Raw genomic sequence first — 13,266 nt, 5'->3', positions numbered from 1 at the left:
CACCCCTGGAAGAGGAAGAGTATTGCAAAGAAAGATAACTCTGGTTGTAATGTTTGACTACGTCTTACCGCAACATCAGAACAAGTGAATGGTTGGTTGTTTAACGCACTCAGCAACATTCCAGCTATATGGCGGCAACTGTAAATAATCGAGTCTGGGCCAGACAATCCAGTGATAACACCATGAGCATCGGTCTAAGCAATTGGAATACGATGACATGTATAAACCAAGTCAGCGAGTCTGACTACCCGATCCCGTTAATCGGCTCCAACGACAAGCATGGGTTGACCAACGACAAGCATGGGTTGACCAACGACAAGCATGGGCTGACTGACGACGACAAGCATGGGTTGACCAACGACAAGCATGGGTTGACCAACGACAAGCATGGGTTGACCAACGACAAAGCATGGGCTGACTGACGACAAGCATGGAAGACTAATTCTGATACGCATCTTCACGGGTCTGTTCTTCCAAGCGCAGCAAATGGTAATCTCTGAAGGAGGGTCTTCCGGACAAACTTAAGGCCCGTTATTCCAGCTTAATAGTCTGATGGTCTGCGAGCTATCAGGAATGATCTCTATAACTCCCTTAATATAACCAGTAACCAATTGCTGCAGTAGCATGCGAGCAGGTCGGAATGAGCCCAATGTATTTCATTTGTTAAGGTCAGCACACCTTGATGCCCATCAGAAAAGTAATCAGGATCAGGAACTCTATTTCATAAACATGTGTTTAAAATCAAAATTTAAATTCTTTTCGCACTTTCCTTTTGATTGCAAAAAACAACAACTGTGATCTTCATTCGAAGTAGCATGTTAACCCGTGTCTGGTACACTGCATTCGTACGTCAATGAAAAAGACAAACGAGCTCATCTATCTTGATTTTTTTAAATCCAAGCTACATCCAACTTTACCTAAACATTTCCAATAAAACACGCCATGATTTATTTACTTGTGTGATAAATTACTGTGGTTTGAATTTAAAGAAACTGCACATCAAATCATGTGCTACTCCATAACCGACAAACATATACACCTGCAATTTAACACAATATATCTGCATGGCCGTTAAGCAACACGTCATCGGCCTGGACACCGTTAGCTTAAACACCATCCCATGACTCTTTTAGACTTTCAATATCTTACAGTCGATTTCAGTGAAGTTCTGAAATAGAAATGTCTGTTGTTTTACAGAAAAATATATTTGATTCGTCTCAAAGAACTGGCTGATTCTACTGGTACAAAGGAGTAACGGCATCGCAAATTAGGTTTTGATGCTCCCGTTATGCTTCAATGGGCAATCACCAGATTAGAGTAACAAAGTACGATATATAATGCAGTGTTGACGTGAGAGAGGAAGAGGTGACAAAAGCTATCGCCTGTAAATTATACGAAAATGGATTTTTTTAAATCCGAACGTTTTTTCCCCAAGTAGTTTTACTGTGGTTTTTGACATAAATAGTTTGATATTTAATTATTAAACGCAAGTTGATTTGGATGTTCTATTTTAGCTCGCGCCAGAAAAAGATTCTGCCGTGTATACGGAACTTATTACATCACACGCACACGCACACGCGCACGCACTGAGCGTTCAATCAATAAAGCAACCTTTTACGTTAAAATAATTTGAAGAACATTCAACATGCAAACTGACTTCCCATACAGCAATGACTTACAGCAATTTTATTACTTCAAACTTACATCGTTGGTGTTGTGGTTTGGTTTGTCATGTGCAGTTTCGCTGTTCGTTCACAGTCCATTTAGTTCGAGTCAAATTATTACAATATGGGAATTCAATCACGGAGGTATGGCCTTGTCGCCAGTTGGGAGACATGGTATACAGTTACTCACGTCACTTAATAGGGCAGTGGGACAGCCCAATGGTTGATGCGTGTGATGGCCCCACTTAAGAACCTAGTTCGATTCCCATTCTGAATGCTGATGCGCGAGTCACTGCCTTTGGTTTGTAGTCAGTGTTTATATGATGATGATATTTATCATTATGACTATTATAAAGCGCATTTTCCCTCTTACTTGTGCATGCCCAAGGCGCTAACACGTTGTTAACCCGGATAACCCAAGCTTAACAGTCACATGACTTTTGTCACCGGGTACCCATTTACTGCTTTGTGAAAAGAGGCAATTTATGAACAAAGTCACACGCCTAGGGTGAGACCACATGTGACAAAATGTGTTCTTCGTTGTGGGGCAGGACTAAAAGCCTAGAAACTCTCAGGAGCCAAGTTGCCAAACACGGTCACTCATTCAAGATTCCCCGTGACCAACGTTGCTTAACTTGAACTGACTATGACGTGGGCTCTACGCAAAGGACAACACACCACAGCCACCACATGTATATTTACGATTTCCTTTTTGTCCTGATCATGTAGGGTAGCCTAGTGGTTAAAGTGTTTACTCGTCAGGCTGAAGACCCGGTTCGATTCCCCTCATGGGTACAGTGTGTGAAGCCCATTTCTGGTGCCCCCTTCGTGATATTGCTGGAATATTGCTAAAAGCGGGGTAAAACTAAACTGACTCACTGATTATGCTTCAGCGCTATGCACGTGCTCGTGGATGACACCGTAATGACAAAAGGTATGCGTTACTTCGGGCTTTCCTCCCCCATTAACCTGACTAGCAATGATATAACTGACTCATATCTCATTTCCAGGGCCATGACGCAATCGCCAAAGAGAAAATGTGCCGTCACAAATTTGGAATGCGTCCTCCTGACGAGTTTCGGTTGTATTCGTGCGCATGGTGCTATTTCCACGTCTCCCGCTCCCTGAAGCTTACCGCCAACCTCAGGACTCCATACCTGGAGGCAAGGGTGAATGGATCCACGTTCTCCAAGGGTTCTTTGCTCATACCGGATGTCAAGAACGCCACCTGTCGGAGCATGATATGCGAGACTTTAACCCCCGATCTGTGTGACCGCTGGAGTATGTGCTGCCATCACGCTGAAGACTGCTGTCGGCGTCAAATTGAAGCCCCGCTCCATACCAACACCACGTGCCACCGCACGTGGGATGGTTACGGATGCTGGGATGATACGGCTCCTGGTACCACCACCTTCCTCAGCTGCCCTAGTTTCCTGGAGTACGCAGTGCCTACACGTAAGTCAATGTTACGAATCATACAAAGCTTGAACATGTCCATCACTTACGTATCCTTTACGTGTGTGGTTCTGTTAAAAAGAATATACAATTATCTGTGCAGAGTCGGGTTCCTTTGGCGTGCAGAAACCTATGATCTATGATCTCTTTAGTTCGAACGTCATTCCTGAGACATCGTCGCATCAAAGGCCGTAACTGGCAAAAGTGTGGGAATGGTCTCTCTAACCCTGAGTGGCCGATTTGAAAGTCCTGACAATTTGCTGTGCAGAGATGCGTCCCTTGGGTGATACAGAAACCTATTGTCTTTAGTTCGAACGAATGTAACTGCTGAAACGTCATCGATACCAAATCACGTCACTTGCAAATGTGAAAGTATATGCTCTCTAACCCTGAGTGGCCGATTCGAAGGTCGTGACAATTTTCAGAGTTGCGTCTCTTGGGCGTAGCAGAAACCTTTAGTTCCCTTCTGGAGTTCTCTTCCACTAATTCCATTTGTCGTATTCACTGGGTGGTAATAGCCCTTAGAGTTATCCTCATAGAACAGTGAATGTTTTGTGAATCTAAGAAATAGTTTGATGCTTGCGAATTACCTGTCGATGGTGTTTTAGACGTTCTGGAGATGTTCAGAGAAAGAGGAGCGCTTAAAGTACTGTCGGAAATAGAAAAAACCCTGTTTTTAGGCTGTTACTCTGTATCCTTACAATTTACACAATTGCAAATAGCATATGTCGAAATATCCCACATCGGCCTAACTGGGCGTTCAGTGGGATGCGTAAGAGGATATCCAGAAATGCATGTTTAATCGTAAAATCGGGCAAAACTTACGAACAGCTGCTGAAAACAATAGATCAGACTATAGATGGCAATTAGGTCGCTCAGCCAGGTATGACAACGGACCGTCAACTCATTTGGCATGTAATGCACGTGCTGCCCACAGACACAAGGGGTCATCTCAAATATCTTTTATGCTTGTTCATGTATATTGAATATGTCTCTACTGATTTTCTAATGTTAGCTGATATCTCTATCCCCCGACCCCAACTACCGTCAGCAACACGGTTTTGCTTTTGAGACTACCCCTCCTACCTGTTTCTTTTTGTAGTGATAGTGAGACTCAATGGTATCTATATCATTAACAGTTTCAGTATTAAAGTTGTTATTTTTTACGTCTGCTATCGTTTATTATGAAACTGAGTCTAATTTCAAAATGGAATTCAAAACGTGTCATTTGTTATACAATATCATCCCACACTAATTTGCATAAAGCCATGGTCTGCTCCAAATAAGCCTCTTCGGACTTTGCAAAAAACCGCATTGCCCATTTCTGCACTAATCTCTCCTCAGTAAAATCCTTTTTTTAACGTTTCCTATCTCCCTACCACTGAGACTGTAGTTAGGCCGAACTGAGTTCAACAGATATTTCACACTTTCACATATTAACTACCTAGCTTGTAAATATAAATGTGAAAAAACAGTTTTTTCTATTTCCGACAGTACTTTAGTTTTTATTAGTTACACTTTTGTCAGAACGAATTTAGTAACTAGGCACTATGGCGAAAAAAGCCTGAAACGTATGGATTTTTATTAGTAAATGAAAAAATAAAATAAACTTCAACACTGAATTGCAGTTACCGTTTCACAAATGCGTGGCTGTTATACGATATATTAAACCTATGCTTATACCATTGTCTGTAAGCTGTAGTTTGTTTAGTCTCCATCGAAATAGTGGACAATTTTCAGTGCACGCTGGCATTCATGACACGTGTGGGCTGCAAATGCATTGTGTCGTTAAAAATATTATTAAACTAAAATCTAAAAGCACTACCCAAAAGCTTTCAACAACACTAGCCGTCATGCAGTTGCGCTGTGATGGTGTTAGATTGTCGGGTTAATATGGTGAAACTGACACACATACTTTTCTGCAGCTGTAGGCTGTAGTAGGATCGATTAAAAACATACTTTTCTGCCCTTGATTTGCATGCGCTAAGCAGTAGATTTTTGGTGAATGCAACTTGCGATATTTTTCGGCTCCTGTCGCTTATGACAAAGACTTGTGATCACTACAGATTTGAGTGTTTTATAAGGCATTGTGATCGTGAACGTCAAATTGTTGATCGTTGGTTGGATTGTTGTTTAACGCCGCACTCAGCAATATCACAGGTATATGGCTGCGGTCTGTAAGTAATCGAGTCTGGACCAGACAATCCAGTGATCAACAGCATCAGCATCAATCTACGCAAATGGGATACGATGACATGTGTCAACCAAGTCAACGAGCATGACCACCCGATCCCGTTAGTCACCTTTTCTGACAAGCATTTCTAACCCGGATCGTCAAGGGTCTGTCAATTTGTGATATCCTTCAGTCTGTTATGTCTGACCACGCACAAAGGACCCAGAGGCTTGAACTCTGATATGAATCTTTTATTACCGAGATTTCTCTTGCATCCCAATATGTAGTATCCATGTTTCATTGCTAAAATGCTGATATTACGTTTATCAGGGACATACAAATTTATGTGTATCACTTGAGTTCAGAGAATAAGGCCACACCCATTCAGTTACAGTAATTAGAAGTGAGTTCCCTATATCCAGTTTGTTTGTTTTCGAATTGTGTATAATTATTGTGTGGTGTGTGTCCCTTACATGTCTCAGTCCTGCGGTCTATCATACTCTTCCTTCTGCAGGTAATGCTATCAAGCAGTGCAATGCTGACGGTACTTGGTACAAGAAGAAGCTGCTAGACTGGACCGACTACACGCCGTGCCTCGACAAGGAGGTAAGTCTAACGTCTATACAACACATCATTACTTCCCCTTTAGTTGTGACTCCATTAGCCCTCTGACCGTTAGTTCTGCCCCGTTAGCTCTGTCCCGTTAGTTTTGTCCCCGTTAGCTCTGTCCACGTTAGCTGTCCCGTTAGCTCTGCCCCCGTTAGCTCTGCCCCCGTTAGTTCTGTCTCCGTTACCTCTGCCCCCGTTAGCTTTGTCCATGTTAGCTCTGTCCCCGTTAGCTCTGTCTCCGTTACCTCTGTCCCCGTTACCTCTGCCCCCGTTAGCTCTGTCCCGTTAGTTCTGTCCGCGTGAGTTCTGTCCCGTTACTTCTGTCCGCGTTACCTATGTCCCCGTTAGTTCTGCCCCCGTTACCTCTGTCCCCGTTAATTCTGTCCGCGTTACCTCTGCCCCCGTTAGTTCTGCCCCCGTTAGCTCTGTCCCCGTTAGTTCTGCCCCTGTTAGATCTGCCCCCGTTAGTAATGTCCCCGTTAGTTCTGTCTCCGTTACCTATGTCCCCGTTAGTTCTGCCCCCGTTACCTCTGTCCCCGTTAGTTCTGTCCGCGTTACCTCTGCCCCCGTTAGCTCTGTCCCCGTTTTTAGTTCTGCCCCCGTTAGCTCTGTCCCCGTTAGTTCTGTCTCCGTTAGTTCTGCCCCCGTTAGTTATGTCCACGTTAGTTCTGCCCCCGTTAGCTCTGTGTCCGTTAGTTTGTACCCGTTAGTTCTGTACCCATTACCTCTGCCCCGTTAGTTCTGTCCCCGTTAGCTCTGCCGCCGTTAGTTCTGTCTCCGTTACCTCTGTCCTCGTTAGCTCTGCCCCCGTTAGCTCTGCCCCCGTTAGTTCTGTACCCATTACCTCTGCCCCGTTAGTTCTGTCCCCATAGCTCTGCCGCCGTTAGTTCTGCTCCGTTACGCCGTTAGTTCTTAGCTCTGCCCCCGTTACTGTACTTACCTGCCCCGTCCTCCCCGTTAGCTCTGCCGCCGTTAGTTCTGTCTCCGTTACCTCTGTCCCCGTTAGCTCTGCGCCATTAGCTCTGCCCCCGTTAATGCTGTCCCCGTTAGTCCTGTCCCCGTTATATCTGCCCGTGTCAGATCCGACCTCGTTTGCTGTGTCAAGACACCAGCCCTCAACCAAACAGTCGTATTTCCTTGGCTTTTCTATTGACAGGTGAAAAACAGGAAAGGTATATGTCTTATTGATACATCACATACATGCGAAGCGTGACTGAAGTCATTTTGCACAAACTAAAACGCAGACTTTCTACTGTGAAGTCATGTCGTTTTTCTGCGAGACCAATTCACGGATGTTATCACGCCTTTTCTAGGCAATCGTAACGCGATGTCAGATGTCCCTTCCAGGATTCCATACAACCGCATTAAATAACGTGAACACAGGTCGCTGGGAAATAATAGGATCTGCTAGTGAGCTAGTGATTGAGTAAGTTTAGTTTTACGCCGCTTTTAGCAATCTTAAAGCAATATTACGGCGGGGGACACCAGAAATGGGCTTCACCCATTGTACCCTTGTACTGATTCGAACAAGGGTTTTCGACCGAACGTTGTAACCATTAGGCTACCCCACCGCCCCGGATCTGCTGGTAGTAAACTTGGAAACTATGATGGTCAGTCATCACGACGTTTGGTCCTTGCTCTGTCTGTGTGAAACTCCACCGCAGTGATGTAACGGTAATGTTCCTTAAAGCTGCATTACATTCTACTCAAACATGTTTTCTATACACTCCAAAATAGGCATCACCACTGGGTAATACAAACGTCAACAATTGCAACCAGGATCGCATGTCAGGAATCAGTGACTCTGGGCCCTATTGCAACGCAATTCGCTATACTTGGTTACCTCCCTTATCCGTGCAGGATCCGGTTATTGTGCAATCAGATTTCTTGAGTTTCCCATGTTATGATAACTGACCAGCCCCTTTAAGAGGATGTTACCAAAATGGATTCAATCACTTTGGTCATCCACTCACATCACTCTCTTTACTGGTGTCCCCCGCCGTGATATAGCTGGAATATTGCTGGAATATTGCTAAAACACACTCACTCACATCACTCTGACATGCCGTGGTATAAGAAATACTATTCAACACAAATTTCACACATCTGGATAAATAGTGTCAGGTGCGGATCCTTCTGTGTGTTAGGATCTGATGTTAATTGCGTGCTTGAACACTGCATCATAGCTCTAGACTGTCTTGAAAGCGCGTAAAGGTTAAACAAAAAGTGATTTCGCTTGAAGACATGCCGGGGCCTTTAATGGGATTATTATCGCTGTCACATTCATTGATGGCCATAATCCAGTGACGACAAATCAATACAAGATGTTTTAAGACGTTTTCTCACATTTTCCCTTAATGCAGATGTTTTCAAGCAGCAGCATAAAAACGTAATTGTGTAATTCTCCAAATATGAAACCAAATACACTTTTCCCTTTCAAAGATAATCAGCGAGACGCGACAAATCTGTAGATGGCTGCGTTTAGCGCTTGGATAGAAGATGGCCTGCGTTGGTATTTCATTCGATATTACTAATAACGTACTTCAAACTAAAAAGGAGCACATTAAGCGGCGTGCGTGGCCGTGGGGAGTAGGTGTGTAAACAGTACAAGCATCATTGTTCCAAGAGATATTGACACAGGTTGCTAGACCAGCTATCATGTGACAATACACAACGCTTAATGTCCAGCTGCTCGTCCATCCAGACCATGGATTGGAGTGTTGTCCACTTCGTCTCCCACTGCTTATTTGCTTCTTTGATCAGTATTGTGAGAAGGCGGCCAGGAGGTCCTGCACGGATAGATCGGTATTCTCCTCCGTGAGCGGACGGTCTCGTCTAGCTCATCACTGAATCTTCATCCTTCTCTTCCCATTAGCTGTTCCGCAACAGCTGAATAAAACATCCTTTGTCGGTAAATTGAAGGCTTTTCTCATTTAAGATGTAGCGACAGTTTTTTGGGGGGACTGAGTAAATTGAACAGTTTTTGTGCCTGTGGCAGGATAATGCATTCTGATCATTTTCACTCTCGGTCAATTTATAACAGCGGGATTTTGAGATCGCGATGCAAGAAATGAGTGAATGAGTGAGTATTATTTTACGCCGCTTTTAACAATATTCCAGCAATATCATGGCGGGGGACATCAGGAATGGGCTTAACACATTGTACCCATGTGGGGAATCGATCCCGGGTCTTCGGTGTGACGAGTGAACGTTTTAACCACTAGGCTACCCCACCGCCCCCCAAGAAATGAGTTTTTCTCATCACAATGAGACGAAATGCATACACCTGAATTAAATTGCTATTAGGGAGGTGCACACGTGTGTATGTTCATAGTCTGGTATTGCAGATGTATGTGGGATATAGGAATAGGTGGAGAGGTTTGCAGGAATAGGCTGAATGTAGAAATATATATATAAGTTATATAGATTAACGCCACGATAAGGTTATTGCTCTTATATAGCCATGCGCTTATGTGTGCGGCTTGTCTTTTTCTTGGGTCAGAGTTAAATACCGCTTCATACCAGATTTCAAAATGTGGTGCTTGTTATTGCCATGGCATGTGTGGTATGAAACAAAGACTGGCCGGCTCGAGTCAGGTTAGTGTGTATGAATGGAGTGGTCATGTTGAAACAGCCACAGTGAGTGAGTGAGTTTAGTCTTACGCCGATTTTAGCAATACTCCAGCAATATCACGGCGAGGGACACCAGAAATGGACTTCACACATTGTACCCACGTAGGGAACCGAACCCGGGCCTTCGGCGTGACGAGCGAACGCTTTAACCACTGGGCTATCCCACCACACCTAAACAGCCACAATATCGCAATGGTCCAGAATTATAAAACCGCTGATGAGCGTCACAATTTATCTTTAGATCCGATCGACTTATCACCAGCAGTGCAAGTTTTGCAACTTTAACATTATGTACGAAATACTATCATTAAAACGTTTGATCGAAATTTAACTCGTCTCACATATCACGTGACGTTTGTTCCTTCTATATTCTTATTGACAATACATAATGAGAAGAACAATTGTATTGTTTTTGTCAAACAACATGTTTGTCTAATCTCGCAACTGGCAAGTTCATGTTTTTCTTATGTCTGTACCACTCATAAAGAAGTTGATGTTTTTCTCATATCTGTACCACTTATAAACGTTGAACTCTGTGGAGAGTACAGAAATTCGATTTACCAAAGACTGGTTGAACCCTACTAGGGAGTTTCAACCACGATAATCCCCTTTAAATGTTCAGAAACCTGTAAAAACGCATATTGCTACTTGGCCTTTTCTTTTTTATTCCCTTGCCAGCCCTCTGACAAGTGACAAACGCGTATATCGTGAGACATGCATTTTACGAGGGCGACTTCAGAACTAAATAGACAGGAAGTCTTTTCCAACACTGATCCTATCACCGAAGGATGTTTAACATGTAATCAACACTCGGTTAAATCAATCAACTCTGATCCAGGATATGGTGATGGAAATTCAAAGGTGTATTTATCCCAGCAAAACGTCATTCCTTTCACGATCACGATCAGTCAAACAAGAACATGCTGCCCAGGTTTTAGTGATAACCCGTATCAGTTGGACAAACGTATGCGTCAAATTGTGTCGAGTTACATCCCTGTGTCCTACAGCATATCCAGCTCTTGCAGTTAAAGCAGTAACCTTATATTCAGTCATTGGACATAACTAAACTATTGTCATTCGAATGATGTACATAAGCTAATTTGATGGGTGAAAACCCGTAGCAGTTGGACAAACGTCGGAGGCATTTTATGTCGAGTTGCACTCCTGTCTTGCAGTCAAAACTGAGAGACGGTACAATGTAGGCTCTTTACAAGACTAAACACAACATCTTTCTGTGGTTTCACTAGTAACCCTAATTTCAGTCACTCTGTGTAGTTGCGTTACTTTTCATTCGAGTGTAAATCAGCATATTTTGAAATGTTTTGGGTGTTAACCCACAGCAGTTGGACAAACGTATGTGTCATTCCTGTATCTTGCAGCATTTTCAGCTCTTGCAGTCAAAGCTGAGAGACGGGGACACGATATAGCCTCATTGTGATACTAGGCACAACATTTTCATCATTACGATACTAGGCAGATACTTCTACAGTTTCACTAGGAGGCCTATATTCAGTCACTGGGCATAATTGAGTTATTTTTCATTCGAGTGTAAATCAGCTGATTTTGACATATTTTGGGTGATAATCCATAATAGTTGGACAAACGAGCGTCTGAGGCATTTTGTGTCGAGTTGCACTCCCGTGTCTTGCAGCATATCCAGCTCTCGCAGTCGAAAGTGAGACACGGTACGATGTAGCGTCTTTACAAGACTAAGCACAGTAGTTTCACTAGTGACCCCAATTTCAATGCCTGAGTGTAATTGAGTTATTTTTTCATTCGGTTGGAGTAAATCAGACGAAGAAGGTTTACAAAATAAACTAGGGCGGTGAGAAGATTGATACTAATGTTATACCATGGCGTCAGATGCCACACGAAATCCATGGAAAATTGTATCCCTGTCAAGCTGTTGCACTAATGGCGATCTGGTAGCAGCAGTAGATAGCAGTTGTTGTAATACTGGTGATAAAAGCTGATAATATTATGATACTGTGCTGCCAGCTATATATGTGGTAGTGGAAGACAAAGTGCTTAGTTCTGTAGGCGTAGTTTTTTGCCTGTTGGTAGTGGCATTTGCAATTGTGTTGGAGCAACACTGCAGTAGTGAGTGCCTTTTCTGGGCAACCGTAATGCGACAATGCAACAAAGCGACAATGTCCCTCCAAGGACATTTATTTAACCACATTAAATAACGTGAACACAGGTCGCTGGACAGTAACAGGATCTGCTAGTGAGCTAGTGAGTGAATGACTTTGGTCTTACGCCGCTTTTAACAATATTCCAGCAAGATCACGTTGAGAGAGACCAGAATGAGATTTACACATTGTACCCATGTGGGGAATCGAACCCGGGTTTTCAACATGACGAGCGAACGCTTTAACCACTATCCTACCCCCACCGTCACCTGATGTAGTAGTAGCAACAGAGGTAGTAGTAGTAGTAGTAGTAGTAGTAGTAGTAGTAGTAGTAGTAGTAGTAGTAGTAGTAGTAATGAAAGAAAATATATTTGGAGGATGGTTTGAGGAGTACTTATAAACTGTATCCCTATCAAAGGCCGAAATGTATATATTGCATGACACATGGTCCACAGTTTTACTCTCCTAATTAAGTAACAACGAATACAGTACAATAAAATATCAGTTCTACCAGCATGTGATTCCCCGTCGAAACAAAATAGCGAAAAGTGACATCAAAATAATGATCGTTTGTTAAACAACCTTTTTATTCGGGTGTTCAAAATTATGAGACAAATCATCAGAGTTGGTCTGTCGATTTCATGTGACTGTGCAAAATTTGGTTTTGTTGCAATGATTAGATTTTGTGTCAGTGAGCAATTAAACGGTCTCAAATGAAATCAAACGGACTGGACGTAGCATGCTTCCTTGTTAACTCACCAACGTCCAGAATGCCGATCACGCAGTTTACATGTGGTATGGCACTTTTCTAGAGAGGATAAAAACAATTATACAATAAGCGTTTCTTTCTGTCCAGTTACACCTGCTGTGTAAGCCGTTACGGATGACGTTACTACTCAATCTGTTGTCTTACAGTTTCTAGTCATTTTTGTTTGAGTTAGTGAGTGCGTTTAGTTTTACGCCGCACTCAGCAAAATTCCAGCTATATGGCGGCGGTCTGTAAATAATCGAGTCTGGACCAGACAATCCAGTGATCAACAGCATGAGCATCGATCTGCGCAATTGGGAACCGATGACGTGTGTCAACCAGGCCAGCAAGCCTGATCACCCGATCCCGTTAGTCGCCTCTTACGACAAGCATGGGTTACTGAAGGTTCATTCTAACCCGGACCTTCACGGGTTCTTTGTTTGAGAGTATTCAGACAACGCATGTAATATACAGATACTACGCTTTTCATACTGAGCGGGATCAAAGTCTTCTCTTGACACAACGATGAAGACACATACATAAATCAACGGGATTGGGTGAAGCTTGACGTTAAACACCGTGCGTGGTCGTATTAAAAACATAACAAGTGTGACCATAGAGGAAAATATTTCACTTTCAGAAACCCCTTAAAAACATGGGTTATAAAAAATCTAATCTTGTCTTGCACGCTTTAGAAGTCGCAGCAACTTATCAACTTCATTCTATTTTTTGGTAAAAGTTGTTGGGCTTTTTATCGTTTTTTGTTGGAACGAGTGATCTTTTACAAACAAATCACAGGTCTCACATCAAGAGTAATTGTTGGTCCCTCATGTACACATTGGTTTATGCCTA

General features: G+C 43.0%; 1 protein-coding gene across 1 annotated transcript in view; it reads left to right on the top strand.

The window, feature by feature from the left end:
- Positions 1-13,266, top strand: part of LOC124281964 (calcitonin gene-related peptide type 1 receptor-like) — a 109,382-nt gene that overhangs the window by 69,739 nt on the left and 26,377 nt on the right. The window contains exons 3-4 of the mRNA XM_046717972.1: positions 2,675-3,119; positions 5,807-5,898. Coding sequence (XP_046573928.1) covers positions 2,675-3,119; positions 5,807-5,898 — 537 coding nt within the window. The remainder of the gene's footprint in view (positions 1-2,674; positions 3,120-5,806; positions 5,899-13,266) is intronic.

The sequence above is a fragment of the Haliotis rubra genome, unplaced genomic scaffold (genome assembly GCF_003918875.1).
Source record: "Haliotis rubra isolate DU_JTF1 unplaced genomic scaffold, ASM391887v1 Scf1083, whole genome shotgun sequence".
NCBI lineage: Eukaryota > Metazoa > Mollusca > Gastropoda > Lepetellida > Haliotidae > Haliotis > Haliotis rubra.
This window is presented reverse-complemented; position numbering and strand designations above follow the sequence as displayed.